Consider the following 27,327-nt stretch of genomic DNA (forward strand, 5'->3'; position numbering starts at 1 on the left):
GGTAGTAATTGACAACTCTCATGTACACTATTCCATGGATGCTATGCCAATTTGCAGTCAGAGAAAAATGGATCTCTTAGGTTCATCTTGGTTTGGATGTCTGGGTACCTTTCTAGGTAAATCACTAGGTTGGATAAGCACTTCTGACTTATCCAGGAAAGGTTGAATAAGCACTTATGAATCCAGGAAAAAGCATTCAGGTTCAGGCCCCAACATCTGAATCTTCTCTCTATTTTAGCTTTACTTGGTTTTTCTTTTTTTGCAATCATCTGCTAAGATTGCTCTCTGTTTTTCATTGTGGAAAACGGCGCTATTATTTTCTGTGAGATCACAGCATTTGGAACCTCACACAAAAGAATATGTAGATAGAGCAGGTAAAAGTATGGGCCCTTCAAACCATTCATTTTCCCTAAAATATTTTTCTCACCAGCTTCTTTCACTAACCAACACTCTACAAGTCAAAAATAATGCCCTCCAACAAATGTTACTGATGTAACTGGATATATGCATGCAGAAGAGAACCCATATCTCACACAATACACAAAGATTAATCCAAAAAAGGATCAGAGGCCTAATGTAAGAGGTAAACCTGTACACCTTAAAAGAAGCATATTTGTAAATTTTGTGACTTTGGGTTAAACAGCACAAACAAAATAATAAATACATTGTTCTTCATGAAAATTAGTCCCTGCTGGGAATACAAAATGCTGAAAGACAGTCAAAATGAAGTGAGAAGACAATCCACAGAATGGAAGAAAATATTTGCAGATCATGTGTCTGACAGTAACTTCTATCCACAATATACAAAGAATCCTACAACAATAAAAAGGCAATCTCATTTAAACATGAACAAAGAATTCAAGATTGTGTTCCCTAAGAATATATATAAATAGCTAATAAGCACATGAAAGAATGTTCACCATATTGGTCATTGGGGAAATGCAAATCAGTATCACATTGGCATACCACTTTTCACACAATAGGATGGCTCTCATCAAATATGACCCAGCAGTCCCTCTTATAGGTAGATAGTTAAGAAAATTGCAAACATGTTCACATAAAAATTTGCATGCAGATGTTCTTAACATGATTATTCACCACAATCAAAAAGTGGAAACAACTCAAATGTCTATCAGCTGATAATGGATAAACAAAATGTACTATTTCCATATGTTGGAATATTATTCACCCACAAAAAGATCTGAAGTACTGATCCATGTACAAACATGTATGAACCTCAAAAACATTATGATATATGAAGGAAGCCAGGCACCAAACATCATATATTGTATGGTTCTGTTTATGCAAAATGTCCCAAAATAGGCAAATGTAAAGATCTAATTAGTGGTTGTCTGAGGCTAGAGTTGGGAAAAGGGTAACTCATCCAATGTGTGACTGCTAAGTGGTATGGGTTTCTGTGTGTATGTGTGTGGTGATCATTGCATAACTTTGTGGGTACTTTAAAATCCATCAGATTATGTACATTAAATAGGCAAAATTTGTAGTACATAAATTATATATCAGTAAGGTTTTAAAAAATAAATTCTTTAAGGTAGGGTGGTTTTTCTGTTAAAAAAAATGTAAGTATTGTATACCAGTGACTCAAGTGTCAGCTCTTTCCAGTGGACAGCAAGCTCAAAGGAGGACTCAGAGTTTTGCTGACCCTGATAAGGGCACACAGTGAATGTTCAGGAGGGAGGGCAAAAGTGAGCCTGGGTATGCAGGAGGAACCACAAATGTGCCAACATCAGGGAAGATGAGAAGAGACCTCCTTAGGAAGACAGATGTAGAATATTTACTTCACCCACTTAATAATTTTGTTATTCCTAGCTTCATCTGGGAGTATATCACACCCTCGGACCACAACGAAGTGAATGGTTGATAGGCTCAGCAAAGCTCCAATTTATTGAGCATATAACTATGGGAAATGCACTGTGCCAGACACTGGGCTATAAAAATGTGTGACATGCTCTGCTTTCATAATACTTGCAGTCTAATATCTTACTGATAATAGAAACAGAAAAAGAAAGTGCTATAAGATGAAATAAGATAAAAACAGAAATAATAAAATGGGTTTGTTTTAATGTCATGACTAAATGACAAAGATAACATATATATGATACATAAAAAGTGGACTATAGGTTTTAAGAAATTTCTGTCTACCTAAGTTAAATGAAGATATTTCAACTTTTATCAATGCAATATGTAGGAAAGGATTCAAGGACTTTCGGTCTGCATGGGTTACCAAAGGGAAACAAACACTTTGTACATAAACTTGACTAGAGGGCTGGTGGAGTGACTCAAGCAGTAAGAGTGCAAGCATGAGGTCCTGAGTTCAAATGCCAGTGCCACCAAAAAATAAATAAATAAAATAAACTTGATTAGAGAAGGGTAAGGGAGGCTAACTCAATCAGTTGTATCTATATTGATTAATACCAGGATTTTGTCAAACATAGTTCTGCACAGTGAGAGAAGTCCTTTTTCCATGGGAGAAAGAATGCCAGCTTCAAGTAAGTAACAAACTGGAAAGCCTGCTTCATTTTGCCTTAGGGTGTGAGGGCAGAAGTGGAAATGGGTGGCCTTTATCCCTGTGTGTGGCCCTTGCTGGCCAATAAGTGGCCAGCAACACAGGCAATTAAGTAGTCTAAGGAGAATATTCCTTCAGGTAACTACATGGAATGGAATGGGTGGTGATTAAAAGAAATAAAACATCGTGGTATCACAATGTACATATTTAATGAAAGCTTCAGTAATTCTCTTTATCTTTTTCATTTTTATAGCTGACATCAACTTGGATATATCAAAGCCTTTGAAAGCAAACCTGAGTTTTACCAAACTGGATCAGATAAATCAATATTTAAAGAAGATAAAAAATGCACACAGCCTTGCACATAGCAAAGAGACCTCAGTTCTTTCAGACACCACACTGAATAAGCTTGAACATTCAGTCTCCAAGTGTTACCGTGGCAAGTTGTCTAAACCTAAAGTTCATAGTGATGGAGTGCAAATTTCATTTCAAGAAAACATGTGGAGAGCCATTTCCTGCTTTCAGAAAATTTCTGTCCATACTACTCAAATTGTGGTATCCATGGAAACTGTTCCACATCCTGATAAACCATGCCTATTAGCATCTCTATCATACCTCAATGGAAGCCTTAGTGTGAAAGCAGCACAAAAAGTACCTGGTAAGTCACAGAAAAGGGCAGGGGAAGGGATGAAGAAAGGGGGAAAGAGCAAGCAATATAGTTTGTTTGTTTATTCATTTGTTTGTTTTGATGGTATCAGGGTTTGAACACAGGGTCTCACACTTGCTAAACAGGTGCTCTACCACTTGAGCCACTCTGTAGCCCTTATAGTTTAACTATCTGAAAGAGACATTTTGAAGATTTGTGCTGTGGAAGAGTTAAAAGTTTTAAAGATGGGAACATTTCTGGTTTGTGACCTTATCACAGAGACAGTTTTGTAACAAATTCTTTGAGCCTAGGTATTTTAATACCCTATGCTGTACGTATCAACCTCTTGAGGCATCTTCCTACAGATATTTTTAAAACTATTAATTTCTAATTTCCTTTTACCTAAAGTACTTGTGGTGGAACAACAGTGGATCAAGTTTTGTGAGCCATTAGAATAGTGGGTCTCAAAGTGTAATCTCAGGATCAAAAGCATCAGCATCACCTTGGACCAGGTTAGACCCCACCCCAACCTTTGCGTCAGACACTCTGGGCATGGATCCCAGCAAACTGGACTTCAGTAAGTTCTACAGGTGATTCTGATGTGCTGCATCAAGTCACTGGTAACAATTTATTTTAAAAAGAAAAATTGTTGTGGTGGCAGATATGCTACACAAAATGTAATAAAAGCCAAGATTCAGCTTTGTAAGAATGCTATTGAGGCATTTTATTAGGCAGCAGCACCCAGCAAGGAAAGGCTGTGCTTCTGTGTCTAGCCCAGTAAAAGAGACTTGCCCCACTGCAAATTCATGGTCATTGATGGGCGGAGAGGTTGAGAAGTTAACTGGCAGTGACAGCTTCATTTTTCTCTTCTGATACTATGACTAGGTTGTTAGGTGCTTTTTCACACTGAATCAAAAAGGGCAGGCAGAGGACTTGTGAGGAGGGGAAGAGAAATGTCACCACACAGGTAGGAAATAACAGTTATCAATCACAGAAACTGCTACTGTAAAAGTTGAGGGGGAAATGCCAGAAGTTTCACCCTGAAAGTAAAAGTAGCAAAAGGGAACCATCTTTCTTATATAATTTGTACAGGGAAAAAAAAAAAAGTAAAGGCTATGGGATAGCTGAGGGGATAGAGTAAATCCTTCAGCTATGTGCACCTCCATAGCTTACCAACAAATAATTAAGTAGCAGCTGGAGGCTAACTATAACTTAGTTCCATAGAGCCAGTTTAAGCACAGTAGTTAAGAAATAAAAAGGTTTATGGTTGGGAAGTATTCGTTTTAGGCCAAAACATAGATGATTTATTTCTTTCTCACTAGAAATATCTGTGACCAAGCCAAGCTAAAAGCTCTGTATCTTTTTTTATTGTCTTTAAAGCTAGAAATGAAAAATGCAAATTCATGGGACATGAAATACTATGAAACACTAGATACTACAATGCCCCACATATCTACAAATAAACTGCACCCCGGACAATACTGGAAAGGTTCCTGCTCCTTTCCAACTGTACCTTAATCATAGCAGGGAAAGGTTAGGACTCAGAGTGGGAGAATTTAAACAAACTATTTTCAAAATTCTAACTCCTTTTATCATCCCCATTCCTTTTGAATTCATTTGTTACTCATAGTTTGGTAAACATTTACCTCTAATATACAATTAAAATCCTTCTCTCATTGAGTCATACAAATTAATAGACTCAGCCTATTTTTGTAACTTTTTTGCCGCTTTATACTAGAAAAACTACATATCCCTTCTCCTTTTACAGTTATGCTCTGAAATCTAATTAAATGCAGAAATAGAAACTATAGCTTTGACTATGACATACTTCACACAACTCTGCTGGGTAGTATCCAGCAGGCATTCTAAAATAGTTACTTGTGTCACACTAAATCAAAATTGAAATTAGCCACTTAATAGAAAAGAATTTATTTTGGGACCATAACAAACACCAAAATCTATTTTTTCTACATTCCAGTTTTGAATGACAGCATGTGCAAACAGCTAACACAGATAAAGTCAGAAAAAATGAGTTATAATTAAGTGAAATAAGATTGTATCAAGTTCTAGTTATTGCTAAAGGTTGATTCCTAGGAAAACTATAATTGAGAGACTGCTACATAAAGATTAATTTCAAAAATGAATTTTAACGGGATTGTTATATAAAAATTTAAGCTTTAGACATTTAGTTGAATATCTTAGTTTCAATCTTTACAGTTTGAAATATATGCAAATATATATATGACTTCAAGGTATAGTTTGGACAAGTGGTAAATAATATCCACCAACACACACACATAGACATAAACCTCCTACCAGAAGTCATACTTCTTTTTATAATTTTTCAAGTAACATCATTTTGTATCCAACCAAACATTTCTATAGTATATCTTTGAGCTTGATGGGGTTAATGTCAGATTTTTTATAGGTTGAATCTAATACAGAAATACTTAACTGTGTCTTTGACTTCACAGTTTATGTAACTATTGTGGCCATCTGTAGCAGCTGCACTTTTCAAATTATTTGCTGAACCAAATTGAGCACAGTGACAAAAGTAGTCATCTCAGATGCACTATTAAACAGAGAGAGAAAAAGGAGCATTGCCCTAGTACAGTACAGCCATCTGCTGTGCAGATGTTATTGTATAGAATGACTTAAGATAAAATAATTGTAGAAAAATTTTCATTAAAACCTCAACAATTTGCACTTGTTTGTTTGAATCTGCATAGCTCCCCAATGAGACAACACACTTGGGGTTTCTTTGGTTCTCACTCACTTTCTCTTTGATCCTTTTTGATGTGCTGACTTTAATAAACACAGTCAAAAACACTATGAAAAACATCATGGAAAAAACTACAAAGGAACAATTATAGCAGCAGAAACTACTCTAATCCCTAACTTATGCAAACTATTTTTAGTGAAATATTTTTTAACACTCTTTATGTGACAACGTTATATAAACAGGGAAAAATGGTCCTTTCCAGATGAATTTTAATTTAGGAGCTGAAATAGATTTGTAATGCTAGAGGAATCTTATGTTCTAAGTAGTACCTTGAGAAATGCCATTGGGAATGCATTGTAGACAAGTTTACTCACTTGTCAAAGGTAAAAAATAATTTCAGTTCACCTAATGATTATATATTTTTATCATCTAAACTGCTTATGGGAAGTATACATGGAATGGTAATAATAAAAGCATGAAACAAGAAAGTTAATGCTTTACCCGAACATTGTCAATACATTTAAATAATCTGAAATGCTTTCATATTCATTAATTCATTTTTCAAAGCTAAATAGTTACAAATTATTCACTAAAGTGGCTAAAAGAATTCCTGCTTCATTTTGTTCATATGGAACAAAATGAAATGGTTAAATATTTTCTGCTTTATACTAGAAAAAAATAATCTTTAAGTTCTTCTTCAACCTCCTGCGCTATTTTGCAACTTTAAACTATGAGAGTTTCAAGGGACTTGATTTCTTTTTTTAATTCCACCCTGCAGATGCTGGTGGAGCAATGACTTATAATAACTTAACTCATATTTCTGCTAGAATACTTATGTTCTCCCATGTGTCTTTAGTAAAATGGCCCTAAAGTTCTGATTTTAGTAGACGTAATGCTTATATTTTTTAAGTTGGTATATAATATTGCAGTGATTCTATGAGTTCATTATCAATAACAAAATGATTCTCACTTAGAAATTATATCTTATACTCTGAAATATTTGAAGGTATATGTTATTTGTTATACATTCAATCCATCCTATTCTATAGTATGTTCTTTAAAAAAGAAAGAAAGAAACCTCCCACACATACACAGAACACAGTCATTTTTTGCCGCTTGAAATATGTCATTTTGGAGAAACCCTAAGCATGTAGTTAGAAATTCTGAGCTGGCAGTACAGTTCTTTCCACAGGAGGGTGGGGAGTGAGCGGCACACTTTAGCGCTCCTGTCAGAGTAAATTATGGCTATATTAGGGCAGTACTCCTTAGATTTCGGCAAACAAGAATAAACAGTTGAGAGCTTTGAAATCACTGGGCTTGAGGCTCTCTTGCTCTTGCTTAGGGGCACTTGTATTGGCAACTTCCACCTAGACAAGAAAGAGGGAAACAGGATATGAACGCGTTAACGACACAAAGGGAAAGAGCTGAGGGGAGGCCATTTTGGCTGGCGTTTTAACTGGAATTGGGGAAAATTGGAAGGACCCTCTCTCCGCAGGGTCATTAGGGACTTTCCACTCAGACCCAAAGCAGTGAGTTAAACTCCTAGTCAGAGAGTTTTGGTTTAGGTAACTTTCACTACCCCCACTGCAGTCATCTAGATGTGCTTATCTTTGTGTATGAACAAAATGAGAGAAAGAAAGCATAAGCATATCATTTTCCATGTATACAAAATGCCTCTTCTCGTGTTCACCACATTCAGGATCAATAAAATGTAAAGAATTTAAAGTTCCTTTTCATGTACTGAAAAAGTCAAAGCAGGTCATTAATTGATACAAAGTGGAGCTCCAGCTTTTTGTTCCATAATTAACTGTATCTCCTGAGAAAAATCTCTTAAGGTGTCCTCATAGTTTTTGAATGCTGCAGAGATGCATTCTAGTCTAAGGGGAAATAAACGTTAAATTAGATATGACTACCTAAAGTAGTATGTTGTAATAATAAGCCATTTACAGCACCCCAAAGACCCTTGTTACTTTTAGAAAGAAAAAGCATCTCTTTCCAGTGCCTGCACAATGGGAAATGAAATTTTTGACAGTAAAAGCCAGAGGACAAACTTAAGCCATTGAGGATTGAAGTGAAAGTACAACTTGTAGACAGCTATACAAATCACTAACAAACCTTAATGAATATTGGGTGTGGGCATCAGGGTCCTGTCATTTTTGACACTATGTCCCAAGTAGCTTAAACTCAACACTGAAGGAAAGGTGGAGACCTCATTGGGTCTATAACATCTGGGATTTTATTTGTCATTTTGGCATAGCCAACAAGCGCAAAAGAAAGAGTAAAAGGGGATTATTTTGACAATGAAATGAGTTACTGAATCTTGTGATAATGAAAAGCAGAAGAATCCTAATGCCTTTCTATAGTCCCTGAGGTAGAGGTGCGTTTATGGTTTTGCAGAAGTAAAATGTAGGCAGTCAGAACAGATGGCCTAGAGTCCATGAAATTTAATATCCCCTCATCCCAGGACTGAGTACCACTATTAATCCTGCTCAGATTCCCTCCTATTACTTTATAACGAGGCTCAAAGTTGCTACTGATGTACCTCTTTCTTACCTTTAAATTACCTGTAGATTGCTGATTCCCCCCCTCCATGGTGATATTTTTCTCTACATTCTGCTAAATCATCAAGGCATTCAAAAAAAGTAGAATACAAAGTTATAAAAGTTGAATAGGAAATAAAGAGAATTAGTAAAACTAGTATCATTTTTCCCCCAAGTTAATGTCCCATTTTATGTCTCTACTATGATAAAAAATAAAAACCACAAGTGTATGAACTGCCATAATTATCCTGTCTTCTTAGACATCATAGATGTCTACATTGAAGAAATCTCTTTTTTGCTATAATTTTTATAACTTTTGGACAGTAATAAACAATTTAATTAACTACTACCTTAGAAAAGGTCATTTTTGAACCTTAAAGAGATTTTTAAAAATCATGAATGTTTGACATTAAAAAACAAAAACAAACTAGTAGATTTTTGCTAGCTGGGAACTGACTGTAGCTCAGATTGGCCTCAAACTCACAGTCCTCCTGCCTCAGCCTCCTGAGTGCTAGGATAACTATACACTGCCATACCCGGCTGGATCTTTTACTGTGTGATATATATTCACTTCTCTGTGAATATATGTGTTCTGTTTTTTTTTTCTTTTATGTGGTTATTGTTCTTTTAAGTACATTTTTTGTTTTCGTGCTTATGGCTACAATAGATGTTATAGATGTTTTCCTGTTCCAACAAGAAGCCTTTAAGATACATAGTATATTAACTTCACAGACACAGTAACCACTTTGTTGCATCTCTGATGTATTAATTTCAAGGCTATGTGGAAAATGGAAACTTTGTAATAAGCAACAAACTCAGGCTATCAGAGTGATCTCCTGAGCCCTGGTGTAGGGAACATGATGTACCTGCCCAGCCTTTCTAGAGGGAGATGAGCTCACATTAGAGAGATAACCATCTCTGACTTTTTCTTCTGATTCATCACTGACCTGAACTCCACTTGAACCTTGTTAGACAAAAAACAAGCAGAATTCCTGGCTCAAACTATAAAATATAATTAAGCCCCTTTGAAACGATGTGTAAAAGAACATTGCTGTACCCCCACTTATAACCACTACCACCACCACAACCAATAAAGTTAAATCAAGCACTGCCTGTAATGGATTAAAATAATAAATGTTCCTGGATTTCAGTGTTTGAAGTACTTGAAGAAAACAGGCTCCCAGCAGCCGGGGTAGCAGAATGTAGGAGAGACATTTATTAATGACGAGTTCAAGGATTTGGCCTGTTTAAGATCATTACTTTCTGTTTACCGTGTGTTACACATCTCTTGTATTTTTACACAGCCCACATGTGTCCACATGCATAATGAAAAGCTTTTTTTCATCAAAAGAATTAATTGTATAAATATGGTTCTCTTGGGGAGTTCGAAATCTTCATAAGACTCTGTTCCCTTCTAATGAGAAATCCAGTGTAGTTATTAAAATGCTCCATGTAAATCCACCTTCAAATCTTGTCTCTAACTAAATTAGTTTATTTCTTGCTATCAGTTTTCATCACTTAACTCCAGACTTAATCTAGACTGTTTGCTAGAAAACTATTAACTTCAGGTTATACATTTTAGTATGGTATCCCATTAACATTGGCACTACATATGTCCTACATCTGATAGGAAGGGGAAAAAAATCAATGTTTTTTTCTTCTAGTTTTCACAAAGGCATAGAAAAGAACCATTTCCCTAGATTTGGGTGCGTTGGGATAAAAACAACAAGTGATACAAATTTCATATATACTCATAGTAAAACATAATATATAATGTTCTTTGGACAGGAGAAAAAGGGGCCTTTAAAACAACAAAAAAAAGTGCTATCAATTAACATGAAGATACCTTGTGGCAAAAAAAATGTTATTGGAGAGGAAAGTTTCCAGCCTTAGTGATTTAGTGCTAGGGACCTTTCCTAGTAGCCCTCCTTTGCATTCTAATGGTAGCCTCTATGAAGTTAGCATTCCGTGAAGTGCACATGAATTGTAATAGCCCCAGTCTTGGGACTATAGGAATAGAGAAATTCAGAAGCAAATCTCCCAACTTTGCTGAATTTGTAGCAGCATTTAGTTTTGCCTGTCACAGAAAGTTACCCTCTTATCTACATAAGCCAGTAACCTACTTGCTAGAAAGGTTCCTGGCAAAGCAACACTGGCAAGAATGAGTGACTGAAAACACATCTGAGATGTTCTTTTCAGCCTGACTGGTCCCCTGGACCTGTTGGGTATATTGACATAACAAGCCAAGAACTGTGCAAGATTGCTGAGAACAAGAAAAAACATTTATTTTTACAATCCTTTTACCAACTGGAAAATGAAATTACTAAGAGCTAGCAAATAGCAGTAGTTTTCATAAAACAACATAATGTTTAAAGGAGGCTGGCAGAATCTGTAGCCCAGCCCCACTACTTACTGGTCAATTGATTGTGGCAAAATCTGCTGCATAGGTCATCTCCCAAATAAAGGCAAAAATAACCCACAGGGCTGTTGAGAGAATTAGATGATAATAATTATTCAGAGTACCCTACCCATTGCTTGGTGTAAGTTAAGTACTCAGTCAATATCAATCATTTTGTATCTTCTTTCCTGCTGTCTCTAAACAAAATCATACCATTTGAATGCTGAAGTTATGGATCATTAAATTTTTGAGCAAATTATGTTAGCAGTCATAATTTTCTTTAATATGAACCCTTGTTATCTTTTTGGGTCATAGGCCTTAGGATCCAAACATCTTGCATTTGGGATTAGATAGCTAACAATGTCAATTTAATATAATTATAATTTAGAAAAAAACTTCAGTGCATCTCCACATCTCTGGGTCAAACATATGTGTAACTTCTCATATGTTCTTTGAGATACTAAAATTATCTCATGGACCACCATTGATATGTGGGACTCTCCCTGTAAGTGTCAAGGAATCCTGGGTTGAAGCCCACTGAGCTAGTTTTAACTGTCTCATTGAGTAAAGCATGAAGAGATTAAGCGATTTGCCCAGGGATATTCTGAGATATAGTGGATTCTCCTGACTTCTGGTCTTTCTGATATATCAGTCTTTAAAAACCTGGATTATGTAGATCAAGATCAGTAAATTAATTAGGAAGTCATTTTGCTTTCAACATTGTTTATACCCATTCTTCGATTCATATGAATGACTAAAACACTTGATTTAGTAGGAGTTTCCTATGTAATTAACTAGCTATCTGTTTTCCAAATTCTTTCCTCTGTAAGAGACTGTCATACACTCTTTAGTATGCAGTCAGATGTGCCAGTCTTTTTTTTTAAAGCATAACCACATGATCCAATCAAGTTTTATTTTTCTAAATTAACTGATACAATTGTAAAAAGAATATAGTGGCAGATAGGCAGGGAAGAATGAGGCAAAGCATATCCTCCCTCACCCTTTGTTATTTTTAGATTCAGTTTTCTGGGATCCTAGAATTTTAAAATTTTTCACACATATACAAAAATACCTTTCCTAGACAAGGGCCAAGTACAACTGGCCAACTCAATGGATATTTAATCTTTGATGAGAAATTCTCCCTTTGTGTGAAAGAAAATAATTCCTTTTTGTTTTTGTTTTTGTTTTTGTTTTTTTCTTTTTCTGGGTTTTTTTTTGTTTGTTTTTTTAATGAGACACAGGATTTGGTTTGTCTAGGGATCCCAGCTTTTACTCACCAGTGAGGACACTGGATGTCCTGCCTCTGAGAAGTTAGTAGGTGGGCCACCCAATCGGGCTCTCATTGTATAATTAACTGTCAAGTTACTTGGTTGGGAATCACTGTCATCCCTTATAGCTTAAACAGTAGGGACTATGTTGTTCTCTGTTTTGTTATATTTTGTTCCATACATCAGTTTTATACAATATTTTTGTTTACTAAATTGATAAGTACTATATATACGTGTGTGTTACAAAATTGAATGTAAATTAGTAGGATCAGATCAATTTATATATTCCAATCAAGGGAAGGAAACAAGGATTTTTTCATGGTTAAAACCATAAAAATGGTTGGTTCAAAATAGTTGAAGGGACAAAACATGGAAAGGTTTTGATTTTTTGAAGGACAGACCATGTATTTATAGACCATACTTAAAAGATTTTTTCCTCCTCACTTTTTGAGGCATTGTGATATTTTACTCTTATGCAAATCAGCTTTTGGATGTTTCTAACATATGCTTCCTGATTTTCTAGTAGCCTAAGATTACTTCCATCTGGATAAAAAAAACAAGTACCTGGATATGCTTTGCTAGCACATGTCATCATTGGGTACTCTTTCTAATGATATACAGAAGCTTGATTTAGATTGCATTTTGTTCAGTCAGCATGTAGAAGTAGGAGCCTTACTTAGTGTCTAGAAGATACTGGTGATGGTGGGCTGGCAGTATTTTGTAAATGTTTTCCAACACAAATGGTTTGCATTTATAAGTTTTCTGAAGGAGTATTTTAAAGGTCATGAAACTGTTTGTTCTTTGAACTAAGTTTTTATACTCAGTGAAAAGTATGTCAGTGTGCAAACAAAGCAAGATTCTATTTATCACACCAGTTGTTTCTGAAATTACTTCTCAATGTTGTTACACCTCATTTAGTTTAATTAAATATCTGCCATTAGTTTGCTAAAGCTGAAATTAAAAATATAAACACAGGTCTTTGAAAGAGGTTAATGGAAAAATCCAACTGAAAATCAGTCTGTTAAATAAAAGAAAGTAGGGAAAAGAAGTTAGATACTCTGTCATAATGACCAGATCACATGATTACTAAATGCAGCATTGATCTTTAAATAGGAAATATATATATATAATTATTATATGTATATGTATATATATATATAAATATAAAATATATATATAAAATATATATAAAATATATATATATATATATATATTAGAAGAGAAGCTAATAAGAGTCTAAGAAGGGGGTCTATAGTTCCAATACCAATAGTACCAGTGTTAACTTATTGGTTGTTGAGAATTATACTCTGATTCTATGTAAGTTGTGAACTTTTTAAAAAGCTGAGTAGAGAATACTGACTTTGCTGAAAACCTAAAATTTATTTCATAAATTGAAGTTCTAAAAACTTATTTGAGCCAGGTGTGATGGTACACATCTGTAGTCCTAGCACCAGGAAGATCACAAGTTCAAGGTCAGCTTGGGCTACATAATGGGCTCAACGGTCAGCCTAAGTCTATATAAAGAGACCCTGTCTCAAAATCTTAAAAAAAAAAATGACTTTGTCAGTAATCATGTAAGTAACTTTAATAATATTCATGCTTTTTGAGGGTTAAACAATAGTTTTATTTCTGTGCTCGCTTCGGCAGCACACATACTAAAATTGGAACGATACAGAGAAGATTAGCATGGCCTCTGCACAAGGATGACACGCAAATTCGTGAAGTGCTCCATATTTTTAAAGGAACCCTCCTACACTGCTGGTGGGAATGCAAGCTAGTGCAACCACTCTGGAAAAAAATTTGGAGGCTTCTTAAAAATCTAAACATAGATCTGCCATGTGATCCAGCAATCCCACTCCTGGGGATACACCCAAAGGAATGCAACATAGGTTACTCCAAAGGCACCTGCACACCCATGTTTACTGCAGCGCTATTCACAATAGCCAAGTTGTGGAAACAACCAAGATGCCCCACTACTGACAAATGGATCAAGAAAACGTGCTATTTATCCACAATGGAATTTTACTCAGCCATGAGGAAGAATGAAATCTTATCATTTGCAAGTAAATGGATGGAACTCGAGGACATCACCCTGAGTGGGGTTAGCAAGATTCAGAAGGCCAAAAATCGTATGTTCTCCCTCATACTCAGACTTTAGATCTAGGGCAAATACAACAATGTTGTTGGACTTGGGTTACATGACAAGGGGAAAGCACATACAGGAGGTATGGGGATAGGTAGAAACCCCAAAACATGAAAGTGTTTGATGTCCCCACTGCAGAGGAACTAATACAGAAACCTTAAGGCAACAGAGGTCAACATGAGAAGGAGATCAGGAACCAGTGTAAAGATCAGTTAGAGATGATTCAACTTGGGTTGTAACACATTTGTACATGGAAGCAATGCTAGGAATCTTTCTGTATAGCTATCCTTAACTCAACTAGCAAAAATGCTTTGTCTTTCTTATTATGCTTATGTCTTCTCCTCAACAAAATTAGAGATAAGGGCAGAACAGGTTCTGTCTGGAAGCAAGGGTGGTTGGAGGGGAGACGGTAGGGTCTGGGGACAGGGGGGAGAAGGGACCCAAACAATGTATGCACACGTGAATAAATGAATAAAAAATTTTTGTTTAAGTTTTATTTCTTAAAATTTTGCAACATTCCTTTAACTTTTTCTTCTCTTCTAATTTTTAAATTTTTAGAAAAAAAATTTACTGGTACAGAAAATATAGAGGGTAGCACATTAAACACCTTTTTTTGACTTGCTAGCCAGAAGAAAGATGAACATTTTGTCATATTTGCTGTTAAACACAAAAAAAGACTTCACAAAATTATTCAGCCTTTTCCAGTATTCCATTGCTAAGAAGATGGCTCTATAATTTTTACTTTACATTTTGTCCAGTGGTGCCTTAGTCCACTAGGAAGGATAACACGTGCCTTGACTCCTCTTGTCATTTGTATGTATTTTAAATGTATGAATCCAATGTACATGAACTCTGAGTATACTCTGTGGCCCTGGGTTTATGTATGTGGTGGATATATAAAATAAGATTCATTTTATCCCAAGGAAGATATTTAGAATGTTTCCTGATGTAAAAAGAAAAAAAAGGAAGGTTTGATATCCCAAAGGCTATCTTCTCAGAGTAGAAGAAAAGGGAAGGCAGAGTGAATAACACCTTCATGAGTCTCAAAGATTGTTTTCCTGTTTGGTGGTGAAAGTGTAAAGTTTGATCTCCCATCTGCAAATGGCCTTTGTGAAATTCACCACTAGTCATTTATTAAGTAGTCTCCTATTATTGTCACTTACACTGAGAATAATGCCATTTAAGCTAACATGGTTTTCTGTTATTAGGTTATAGCTTTTTTAAAATACGGCAAGGAATGTTATATTTTATTTGTTTGTTGTTATTTTATTTTTCCCTTTATTGTTGTGCTGGGTGGGGGTACATTGTGGCATTTACAAAGGTTTTTACAGTGTATCAAGTATATCATACTTGAATTCACCTCTTCTACTATTCTCCTTTATCTCCTCCCTCCTCCTCTCATGCCCCCATTCCTGGAATAGTTTCAACAGATACCATTTTTGCATTTCCATACATGTGTACACATTTGTTCTATTTTAAGCTTAAATGCAGATCATTGTGAATGAACCTGTTTGTGGTGCCACAGATAACCAGATCACTTCACTGAGGAGCATACTCATGGTAGATTGGTGTGTCCCATGCAAAAAAGTCTCAAAAGTGAACCACACCTAATTTCCTCATAGGCATATGACAAGAAAGAAAAGAAAAGAGACCAGGGAGAGCGCATTTATATCTGTTGGTCATGTATTTTCCTGATGCCTTTAGTCAGTGCTGCCAGGGTATATAAATAAGCCTATAGTCAGTACTGGTTAACCTGAGATGTAGGCAGGTACACACTGTAAATGATTAGAAAAGCTGAGAGTAAAGTGAGGGGGGAGTTTACTGGGAAAGAGTAAAAGGGACTAGGAATGAAGAAAGGAATAGGAACTCTCAACTACTTGAGCCATGCCCCTAGCCCCTTTTGCTTTAGTTTATTTTTTATATAGTCTCATGCTTTTGCCCAAGCTGGCCTTAGACTGTAATCCTCCTATCTCCACCTCCCAAGTAGCTGGGACTACAGATGTGTGCTACTGCACCTGGCTCCTAATTAAATTCTTAAATAGAATAACAGAATTAATAGTGCATAGGGTGAATAAAAAGAAAGCCAGAATAATAGTCTGTATGATAGCAGGGAAATTTTCATGTTCTTCAGCAGGTCATGTGCTCAACAGTCAATAATATGTGTTGTTGATTATCTTTTCCCCCAGTACTTACTGACATCTCAGAACTTGAGAAGGAATCTGATGTTAAAGAAAAATGTAGATTATTCACTTTATCTTTGCATATGCAGTATATATATGGTAGATAACAAGTCCCTGCTTCATTGATGAATCCACGCATGCATAAATATAAAATTGAAGGTGATCCAGAATGTCCAAATTCCAGTTAGAAGACTGGGAGGTGCACTTGTTTAAGAGGTTAGGCCTGATTATTGCAATACACTGCATCTGCCCCCCCCCCCAAAAAAAAAAACCCCACAGAAATTATCATGAAGTTCATGAGAGTAGAGAAATTCAGTGAAATATGAGATCGGGGAAGAATAGCAGACTGAAGATTACCCTCGAAATCCCATTGATTAGCAGATGTGTATCATTTGGAACACTTTGGATTGCAAGTGACAGAAAAATCTACCTAAAATGGGTTACAGAGTATCATGGTAAAAAGTTCCAAACCAGTGCTATCCTTTAACATGGGAGAATCTTTCTTCTGTATTACCCAGCTTCAGCCTCAGGCTCCACTTGGTAGCTTTCAGTAGGTCCTGTGTCTTTCTTTTCTTAACTTAAACAATAAGAAGGATCATTTTCCCGAAAATAGTACGATAGGTCATTGGTTTTACTTGGATCTCATGCTCATCGCTGAATCAAATCAAACTACAATATATATCAAACATAAAAATCTATAAAATGTGGCAAATCTCCAGGCCTAGAAAACCAGTCATTGGATTTTCCTATCACTGGAATATCCTAAAACTGGGTCATTGCCTGACTCAATGGCAGGCTCCTTAAATCTCAGGCACATGGTATCTCTTCTCAGTGCTCCCCAGAGTCTGGCCCACTTTGTTCTTCTTCTTGACCATTGGCTTTCTAATTCTGTCCCCATTTCCCCAACGTTTCAGTTCCTACCTACTTTAGTTTGAATGTTTAAATTCCCCCCAAAGTCAATGTGTTAAAGGCTTAGTCCCTAGCATGGCATTATGGAGCCTAAAGGAAAGTCTGTAAATCATTGGAACCATGCCATCAAAGAGTATAGTGGGTCTGCAGTCTCTTCTCATGATTCTTTTCTTACTGCTGATAAGGAAAACAGCTTTGCTCCACCTTGAGCTCGCATGAGCTCCCATGAGTCCATCAACCATGGACTGGAATCTCCACAACTCAACTCAAATCAGCCTTTTCTCTTTATAAGTTAGTTATTTCAGCAGTTTTACTGTAGTAATGCAAAGCTGACTAATGCACTACCTTATGTTTTTTCTCTTGAGAATTCCAGTTTCCCATTCTCTCTGCCCAAGCAAAAAGACTACTATTTGTATAACAGAAAGGAAATGTTCATGGATTTGACAGTGCATATAGGGACACAAAAGCTGTCAACACATTGAATTTGTTTTTATAAAAATTCAAGTCTAGGATTTTTTTCATTCTTTTCTTACCCCGGTGAAAAATACTTTATAACTGTATGACTTTGGAGAGTTAAGAAGAGCTTTTCATCAATTCTACGTAAGTTCTTTGAGAAGAGATATGCAACTTTCTGAATATACATGAGACATAGTGATATAAATTTTATCATTCCTGTACTATATTTTCAGACAAAACTTCAGAAACTAATTTAGACAATGCAGTACCAGCATTTTGAAGTAGTTTCTGTATAGAAATACCTAGTAAGATCCAATCTGCATGTGTTATTTCTGCAAAGATAAGATTTTATCCCATGCTCATCAATATTATTGTATAAATGGAAGCGGCTGTAGAATGAGAAAAGTAATTTTATTTATTTGCTTAACAAAACATCAAACCCATTCTTCAAGAGACTCTCAGAGACAAATATCAGTCCTTTTGTTGATATCCTTCTTTGATAAATAATTATATTTCCTTCCATAAAGTTGTCCTTTACATCTGTCTTAGTTCTTTTGCTTCAATTTCTATCACTCCAATCACTCCAAGTGATGTTTTAGGGGGGATTGGAAGCAAATACATCAGAAGAGGGCACTCAGTATGTTTTCAGTGTCACAGAAAGAAGTAAAAATAAATGGAAATAGCTTGAAACCACCCTGTAATGATTTAAACTAAAGATATCAGTATGGCTTTATGGTTTTTAATATATTTACTGATGGATAGCTACAGAGACAAATACAGATATGTGTGTACACATGGGTTAGTATACATACACTTCTTAAAGCTCTGTCTGCAGAGAGGCCTGAGAAGCAGTGAAACCCCAGTAGCAATGAGTGTACCCACCCTACCATCCAGATTTGGGTTTCAAATCATTCTCAACAAAAGAAGCCAAGGCTCCTTGGAGAAATGGCTGATGCCAGAGTTAGGATGGGAAAAACCACAAGATGAACCTGAAATACCTTGTGGCCAAAGTAAAGAAATTCTCAAAAAGTAATGGAAGGGGAGGGGCAGTCTATCCCAAGGACACAGAAACCAACATAAAGATTTAGCACCCAATGGCCAAACCAGTTCAATTTAAATAGCAAAGTAAATAGCAAAGTAAATGATAACAGTGGATTGTGACTCATGAAATAAAATGAATATTTAGTATTCCATACTAATATAAATAAATAATTGAGCTAATAAGTAAGGCAGAAGCTCTAAATAAAGGAAATAAGAAGCCACCATTATCACACACCATAGTAATAATCATTACAGGAAAGTACCATTGATGAATGCTAACATTAGTGGATGAAAGTTTGATGAAAAAGATATTTGCTTAATCTCCAAGAATCTCTCCCTAAGGTGTTTATTTACAAAGGGGAAAATGGCAGCTTCACCGTGCCATAATCTGACAGACACTTGTTTTACCCCTCAGAGTTAATATTACCAACAATAAAACATCAGAGTCCCACACCTCACTATGTTGCCCTAAGGGCATCCCTTCTGTGGTTTTCTTGCCAAAAATGCATAACCTCATTCTGCACATAAGGAAATATCAGATAAACCCATGTTGACAGATGCTCTGCAGAATAGTTGGCCTGAACTATTCAAAACTCTCAAGGTTGTAGAAGACAAAGCTACAGGATCTGTTACAGATTAAAGAAAACTAAGGAGACTTGACACCTAAATTCAGTGAGAATCCTAGCTTGGATCCTAGATATGGGGAAAAATGGAAAAATTTAAAGAACATCTGCATATTACTTGTTAGTATTGTATGTATGAATATGATTTCATTATTTGTACTATAATTGCATAGTTTTATGAAAGATTTATGGGAACTCTTTGTATTTTTCAACTTTTATGTAGATCTAAAATTATTTCAAAATGGAAAAAATTTAGCCACCCATGATGTGTCACACCTGTAATCCCAGCTCTTCAGGTGGTAGAGATAGGAGGATAACAAATTTGAGGCCAGCTTGGGCAAAGTTAGCAAGATCCTGTCTCAGAAACACAGCACAACACAAAAGGAAATGGGGTGTGACTCAAGTGGTAGAGCATTTGCCTAGCATGTGTGAGGCCCTAGATTCAATCCCTAGTACTATTAAAAAAAAAAAAAAGAAAAGAAAAATGTTGTGTCTTTTTAAAAGGATGAGGATTTGGAATAAATACCTCCTAAGGTCTCTTCCATCTGGCTTTATTATTCTGTCTTACAGTGATGCAAATGAAGAATATCAAAGGTATTAACACTTTTATTTCCCATCTGCTGATTAAGAAATGTGTTGAGTAGGAGCAAGACATAACGGAATGCTCTGAAAACTGTTGAACAATTCAGAGTAGGGGAAAGAGTAAGAAAGAGAAATAGAGGGGAGGTTAAACTGATTAAAGTACAATATATTTATAAGTAAAATATCAAAGCAAAATCCCACTGAACAATGAACAGACACTTGAACAGTGAAGGACAGGAATATGAAAGAGGTTATGTTAAGGAGAAGGCACTAATGGAAGGGGAAGGGAAATGAAGAGGGTAAAGGAGAGTGAATATGGTTGAGGTATTTTCTATACAAGTATGAATATGGAGCATTCAAACCTGTCGGTCATTTTAAGGAGAGCAGGGGAAGAGGGAGAATAGAGGGGATGAACCAAACCAGGGTACAATAGAAATGTTGGAATGAAACACCTTGTACAACAATCATATACTAATAAAAGCATTTTTTACAAAGTTGCACAATTAATGAACACTAGAAAAAGAGAAATGTGTTGAGGCTGCAGAAACTATGATCAGATTTTAAACCATCAACTCAGTTCAGTGGGACACACCCTGAATAGATACATTTGTGTCCAGTTCTTCACTGAATAAGGTAATCCTTGCCACACCTGGATGCTGAGTATGCTGGAGACAGAATATGATGTGGTCCTCCCTGTCAGTCACTTATATCTCTGACGTCTCTCTTCCTTGATGATCCTTGATGATTTTAAATAATAGAATAGAACCAGAAAGAATGAAATAAATATTGATGCCTTAGAAACTTATTCAAGCCCTCAAAGAGGGCCTAGAAGTTTCTAGTCTGGGTTTGTAAAGAATAATGATACCATTAAATATGAAAAGCAACCTGGGAAGCCTTTGGTGTTAACACTTCATGTATTAAGGACCAGTGGACATTTACATTAAGATCCCCACCAGATAATTGGGTATGTCAGTATAGAGTAGTATGAAGATGCACATATTTGAGTATAAAGGATGATCTAATCCTGATGTTCTCTTAATACTCATTTTGTAGATGATTGTACTAAATTAAGCCTATGCTTTTATAATACCATGACGACAATTTGCAGATGATGAACTGTTAAATGTTTCATTTAACAGATATTTACTATTGAAAAGTCAGGAAATGTAATTGTCAAAAAGTTATGATGTAAAAACTTCATTAATAAAGATTATTTTTGATTCTTCAATATTATTGAGCCTGTGTGTCTAGTTGAAAGTGAAATGTAGCTTTGAATCAAGGTCATTGTGTAAATGAAATAAAAGTTTCAGTGGTACAATATATTTGATGAAAAGTTAAGAAATTGACTTCCATCATAATTTTTTTAACTAAAGTCTTAGCGCTAACACTTTTGTGGATGCAGTGCCCTCTGTGGAGGATTAAAAATTGTGTATCTTATTTCTGTAGTAAGAACATACAACATATATGAACTTTTCAAGTCTCCACAGAATTGAAAAGTCAGTGTGGGTACTGTACTTTGAAACGTGTGTACTGTGGGCCTAAGGTGTTTTTTAATCTTTCATGGTTTTTGAAGGATCAAATAGCATTGGAAAAATAAGCCCGAGCATTACAAACGTGGTCTGGTGAAATTCAATATTCACAATGACAATTTAGAATATGAGCTTCTTGGGAGGAAAGTGAACTCACCACTCTTAACTTTGCATCTAAATACCTTGAAAGTGTGCTGCTGGTTTTATGAAAAGGTTTTGATCCACACTTCTACTTTAAGTTCAAAAGAAAACCTACATTTTAAAGAGTACTCTTTTTCTGGGTGTATTTACTTTGAACTATAGCATATAGTTTTTCTCATAAATCTAACCTGCCACTATCTGTTTTAAAGACTTTGTAAACTTCAAGTGGTTATGATGTGTGAAGTTTGGATTAAACTAAATTTTTTAGAAAACACATGTTATATATTTTGATTGTTTTGAATTTTAACATGGGCCAGTCAAAAACTTGAGTGTCTAGTGAAGTAATATACTGTACTCTGTTGCTGTAAGAAATCATAGAAAATTGCCCTTTCACATCATGTTAACAATAGACAAATGAAGCAGCTGTTCTTATTCTTAATGTAGATGTTTGAAAAAACTTGTACAATTTAATGAAAACGTCTCTACTCATAAAATTTAAAATGCTCACACATGGAAAAAGTCATAATGTTTTGGCAAATATTGCTTTGTTAAGAATGTGAATGAGGTATACCTGCTTCATAACTAGAATTCTATATAAATAGCATGAAACTGTGTATAGAAAGCCAACTGAAAAAGAAGACTCTGACAAAGAGCGAATTTAAACTCTAAAGACTGTCCCTTCCCGAAGATTTTTTTGGGCTTTGGTTGGTTTGTTGGTTTTGAGGAAGAATTATAAAATATACCTCTTTCCTTTTGTTTTTTTAGGCATATTTCTTGGGTCATCATTTCTACTCAGCATAAATGATTTTCTCCTTAAAACAAGTCTCAAAGAAAGAAGTCGGATTCTGATAGGACCATTTTGTGCTACTGCCAGTCTGGAAGCTAAATGGTGTAAACACAGTGGTAATCCAGGCCCAGAACAATCCATACCAAAAATATCCATCGATTTAAGAGGTGGTCTGCTACAGGTCTGTAGGTATTGGCCATATTTTCCCCATAAGTTTTAAAGTAGCCTTTATTTTTTAAAAAACTGTTTTAATAAATTTTTAGTCTTCATGTGGTAAGAAAGGGTATTGTCACATTGTTATCTTATTAAATTTTTAACAGCTTTGTTAGGGTATAACTCATATAACAATTCACCTATTTAGAGAGTAGGATTCAGTGTTTTTTTAGTATATTCAGAGTTATTTTCAGAGTTGTGTGGTCATTAGCATGGTCAATTTTAGGACATTTTCTTTATCACCCATTCATTAGTCGAGGAATATTTGGAATCTTTCCACTTTGGGCTATTATGAATAATACTGCTGTGAATATTTGCATACAAGTTTTTGTGTGGACATGTGTTTTCATTTCTCTTGGGTATATAACTAGAATAGAAATGCTGGGTCGAGCTAATTTTTTAATGCACACATTTTTCTAAATACAAAGGAGCAAACTTGTCTCAAGTACGGTGTCACTGGCAATATGTAAGAACCTTAGGTTCCTTAGGTATTATGGTATCTGATTACTAACACTTAATACATGTCACATTGCAACCTCATGTGTTTGCCTCGTAGCCAAGTATGCAATATGTGAGAGGATCTATGTTATTTCTTGATAATATTTGGATAGATTTTAATCTAATCTTTATATGATTTGATGTCCCTCTAACTTGATATGAATCCAAAAAGCTAATGATATTCACAATGACAGAAAATTGAAATGACTAATTTGTCAGTAATTAGAGACATATTAAACATGAATTCCTTATTTTCAACCCAAAGTTTGTGTTGTTTTAACTGACACAGTTTCACTGACACATCATGAGCAAGATTTGTTTGGGGAGATTCCAATAACATTGTTTGGTGTTGCTCTAGAGATTTTCAGTATCTATTTAGCACAGAGTAACTTCACAGCAATAAGTGCAAAGACAAAGTATGTCATCTCTGCATTGTAGTCACTGACTGTCTCTTGGTAATTTAAATGCTGGCACAGTGTTCTCCTCAGCTTGACTTTTCACCTATTTCTATTTCTTAGTATCCAGTTAAAATAATGTTGATGAGACTGAAAGTATACTTAGAATTGTATCTCTTAGTTTCATTTCTGAGATGCATTACTTCCAGAGAGCAGAACCTAAGCCTAGAATTTAAAGCTTACCCACAAGGAATATTCTTTTCTACCTCTGTGTGTTCTTTTGTCTTTTCTCTCTTAGCTGGTTCTCTTAGAATTTATAGCTGTGTTGCCTTTATCAAATATAGTCAGAGAAATTTAATTTTTAAAAATTTAATCCTCTGACATTAGTCATTATGACCTACTGGTCCTATATCTGTTACAGAATAATATTATTCAAAAGCAGGAAAAGAAAATTTAATCTTCTCCATTAGAAGAAACTCCACATCCTTGTACTCTGAAACTCCAGTAGTTCCTAGAGAGTTGATTCTTGGGAGGAACTATGGAATTGCTGTGTGTTACAACATTGTCACTAAATTCAGAAGCAACAGGATACTTTTAAGTTCAAGTCCACTGAGCCAGTTCCCTCTTTTTTTTTTTCTGATGAGTTAAAGTGCAAAGAAAGGAACCTTATAATCAGAATTTGATTTATTTAATCTCAGGACAAAATATAGAAAACTATTCCACAGGGTTATTACTATTTTATTAACATTTTTGCCTTGAGGATCTGCATTTCCTAATCTTGGATTTTAATAGATGTTCTTTGCCCTCTTAATTAAATGAATTCACAAACTTTACTGCATACCAATATAATTCTACCACTAATCTATCATATAAAAGTTACTGTTATTCACATAATATATTATATAACTGATTTTCTTGTTATATATTTAAGTAACAGAATTTCATCCTATAAGGTACTACTTATAAGGTACTATGGGACATAATTATAGTCTTGTATTAATTCAAACATGACTGTACCTAATTATCCTCAAGAAATGTTTGTATTTAAAGGCCACTAGAATTTTTCATGTCATTTTAAAGGTCTTCTGGGGTCAAGAACATTTGAATTGTTTAGTTCTTCTACATGAATTGCTCAATGGATATCTTATTGAGGAGGGAAAATTTGAAGTGCAAGTTTCTGAACCTGTGTCTCAAATGCCATCTCCTGTGGAAAAGAATCAGGCCTTTAAAAGTGAGCAAAGTTCAGATGACCTGCGGACAGGTCTCTTTCAATACATACAAGATGCTGGTAAGTACAGAAGCTTCAACATGACTGTATATGTGCACATGCACATGTGTGTGTTAATGCATGTTCACCAAGTAGCATATCAAGATCACTTGAAAAGTCATTCATGTTTGCAATACAAAAATAATACATTACAATTCAGTCTCTCTTAAGAGAAATTCTTGAGTATTTTTCTATCTCAAGTCATAAAATATAATCAGTTTCTTCATACTGTTTTATTCTCACTCTACAAAACCAACATGTTCCCTTTTAAAAGCATACAGTTAGTTGTATTTTCATTGGGCAGAACCTCTGAAACTTCCTGGTGTCTATGAAGTCTTGTTTTGTAATGAAACAGAAGATTGCCCAGGGATGATGTTATGGAGGTATCCAGAACCTCGAGTGCTCACCCTTGTACGAATAACTCCTGTGCCTTTCAATACCACAGAGGATCCAGATATTAGCACAGCAGACCTGGGTGACGTGCTACAGGTACGTGATGACTATGCTTTTTAAAATAAAGCATTATGAGAAAGTGCTGATCACTCATTAAGAAAAATGTTTGGAGCATACTTATTTCTTACGTCAGTAGTATCAAAGATAAATACACACAAGTGTATACTATATACCGCATATGTATAATAGAAATTTTAAAGGAAGGGAATTGTGTGATTAAGATTCAAGATACATTACACTTTCAAGAGATTTCAATCCTTCTCTTCATCCTGATATAGTTAGGTTCTTTGATGTGTAGCTATAATGGGAGAAGCAGGTATCATTCAATTTGCCACAAATTTTTACCAAGTGCCTACTATGTGTTCTCATTCTTCAGAGTTTCTAGCATTGCTCTGTGAAATAAGACATACCCATGTAAGGCCAAAATTCAATGAATTCAATGATCATAAGGCTTGAGGTAGGCAGATTTTTCTAAAAAGAGAAACCATCTAACCAGTGATGATATTCCCTGTGTTTTTATAAATACTTTTGTTCTTAGTTCCCTGAGTTTAAATGTAAATGGCATTGTGGATATCATTATATTATTGTTCTTTTTATTAACATCCTACTGATGTGAATTTCTCCTAAAATTTGTTTCTTCCTTCCACCTGTTACTAGACCTCACAACCAGCCACTCAAAACCTTGGAGTCATTCTTGTTTGCTTTCTTTCTCTAACTCTGCACGTCACATCAACATATCCTATCAATTCTTCCTCCAAAATAAGTCCATTTCCTTACATCTGTTTCTACCAATACAGCTACAATCACAGCTACTATCATTTGTTTCCTACTGTAGTAGCTTTGTGATTGATCGCTATGCTTCTATTCTTGACTACTTGAAATGCATGCTCCAAAAGCAACTGAAGTGGTCTTTTTTTTTTAAATTTAGGTCATATTACATCATTCTTCTAACTTAAAACCCTGTGGTAACTTTTTAAAAGGTACCTTCACAAGGGTAACAGGAAGAGAAAAACAAAAACAAGCTGTGTTACTGTTTTTCTGGTGGAGAAAGAGAACAGTAAGCCAAAGAAAACAATGCACTGTGCCCAATTCACTTTTGTTTATCCAATTCAAAAATCAGGAAAATTAGTTTTTAAAGTAACCCTAATGTGATTGTAAAAGTTAAAATGAAACCACATTGAAAGAATAATGAACAAAATTATTTGTTCTATGAGATGGGCCCCATCTCCATTTTACAAGTAAGGAAAGCAAGAAAAGTTAATTAACTACCTTGAATCATACAGTTTACAAGTGGAGGGGGCAGAATTTCATTCCCAGTCTTTCTGACTCTAAAACAGTTTTTTTCCTCTATATGTAAAAAAGACAACTGATAATATTGTAGGTGGTACAATAGGATGACAGTGAGCCACCTTATTGGGAAGTGTGGGAAGAAGGGAATAAATTTCTCCTTTTTGTTTAATTTGTTAAACTAAATGAAGTAGTTGTCCCAAAGGTATACAAAGTAACTTTAAGTCAATAAAAGGACATGCAAGATAGGTTTGGTTTGGTTTTAGGATACCTAAAGAAAGAATGTTTCTTTTCAAAGAAGAACTTCTCAGGTCTAGAGGCCTGGGAGGATCACAGGAGCTTTTTTTTTTTTTTTTTTCAGAAGTCTTCTTGGCAGCATCAAATGTCTGGTTCATCTGGTAGCTAAATCCCTTTTATGGAGATGAATGTAGCTGCTGTCAAATCTCTGTGCCTAATATTCAAATTATGTAAACACCTAAACAGTTTTCCAGTAGTTTGTTTCCCAGTGCAGTCTATCTGTAGAAAGAGTATCAAATGTTGGTTAGGCTAGCATCAGTATCTAGTGTGCTTGCAGTTACACATATCATGGTAAATTAATAATTTGGCTTATGGTTTATATATCATTATCTAGTGAACATGGCTAACAAGAGTCAGGATTCCTAAATTTCATCAATATTAGGACATCTCTGAAATTTTCTTGAGTCTATAAGGCCAACGGCTAG

At 35.2% G+C, this 27,327-nt stretch overlaps 1 protein-coding gene and 1 non-coding gene across 5 annotated transcripts in view; both read left to right on the plus strand.

Moving 5' to 3' along the window:
- Vps13b (vacuolar protein sorting 13 homolog B) overlaps positions 1–27,327 on the plus strand; it is a 699,658-nt gene that overhangs the window by 538,156 nt on the left and 134,175 nt on the right. For all 4 annotated transcript variants that reach the window (XM_074068910.1, XM_074068912.1, XM_074068909.1 and 1 more), the window contains exons 36-39: positions 2,781–3,185; positions 22,471–22,673; positions 24,679–24,886; positions 25,170–25,354. In XM_074068910.1, the coding sequence (XP_073925011.1) occupies positions 2,781–3,185; positions 22,471–22,673; positions 24,679–24,886; positions 25,170–25,354 (1,001 nt within the window). The remainder of the gene's footprint in view (positions 1–2,780; positions 3,186–22,470; positions 22,674–24,678; positions 24,887–25,169; positions 25,355–27,327) is intronic.
- LOC141421972 (U6 spliceosomal RNA) lies at positions 13,733–13,839 on the plus strand. Its single transcript, XR_012446641.1, has one exon. It is a non-coding gene; the product is annotated as a U6 spliceosomal RNA (small nuclear RNA).

This window comes from Castor canadensis, chromosome 3 (genome assembly GCF_047511655.1).
Source record: "Castor canadensis chromosome 3, mCasCan1.hap1v2, whole genome shotgun sequence".
Taxonomy (NCBI): Eukaryota; Metazoa; Chordata; class Mammalia; order Rodentia; family Castoridae; genus Castor; species Castor canadensis.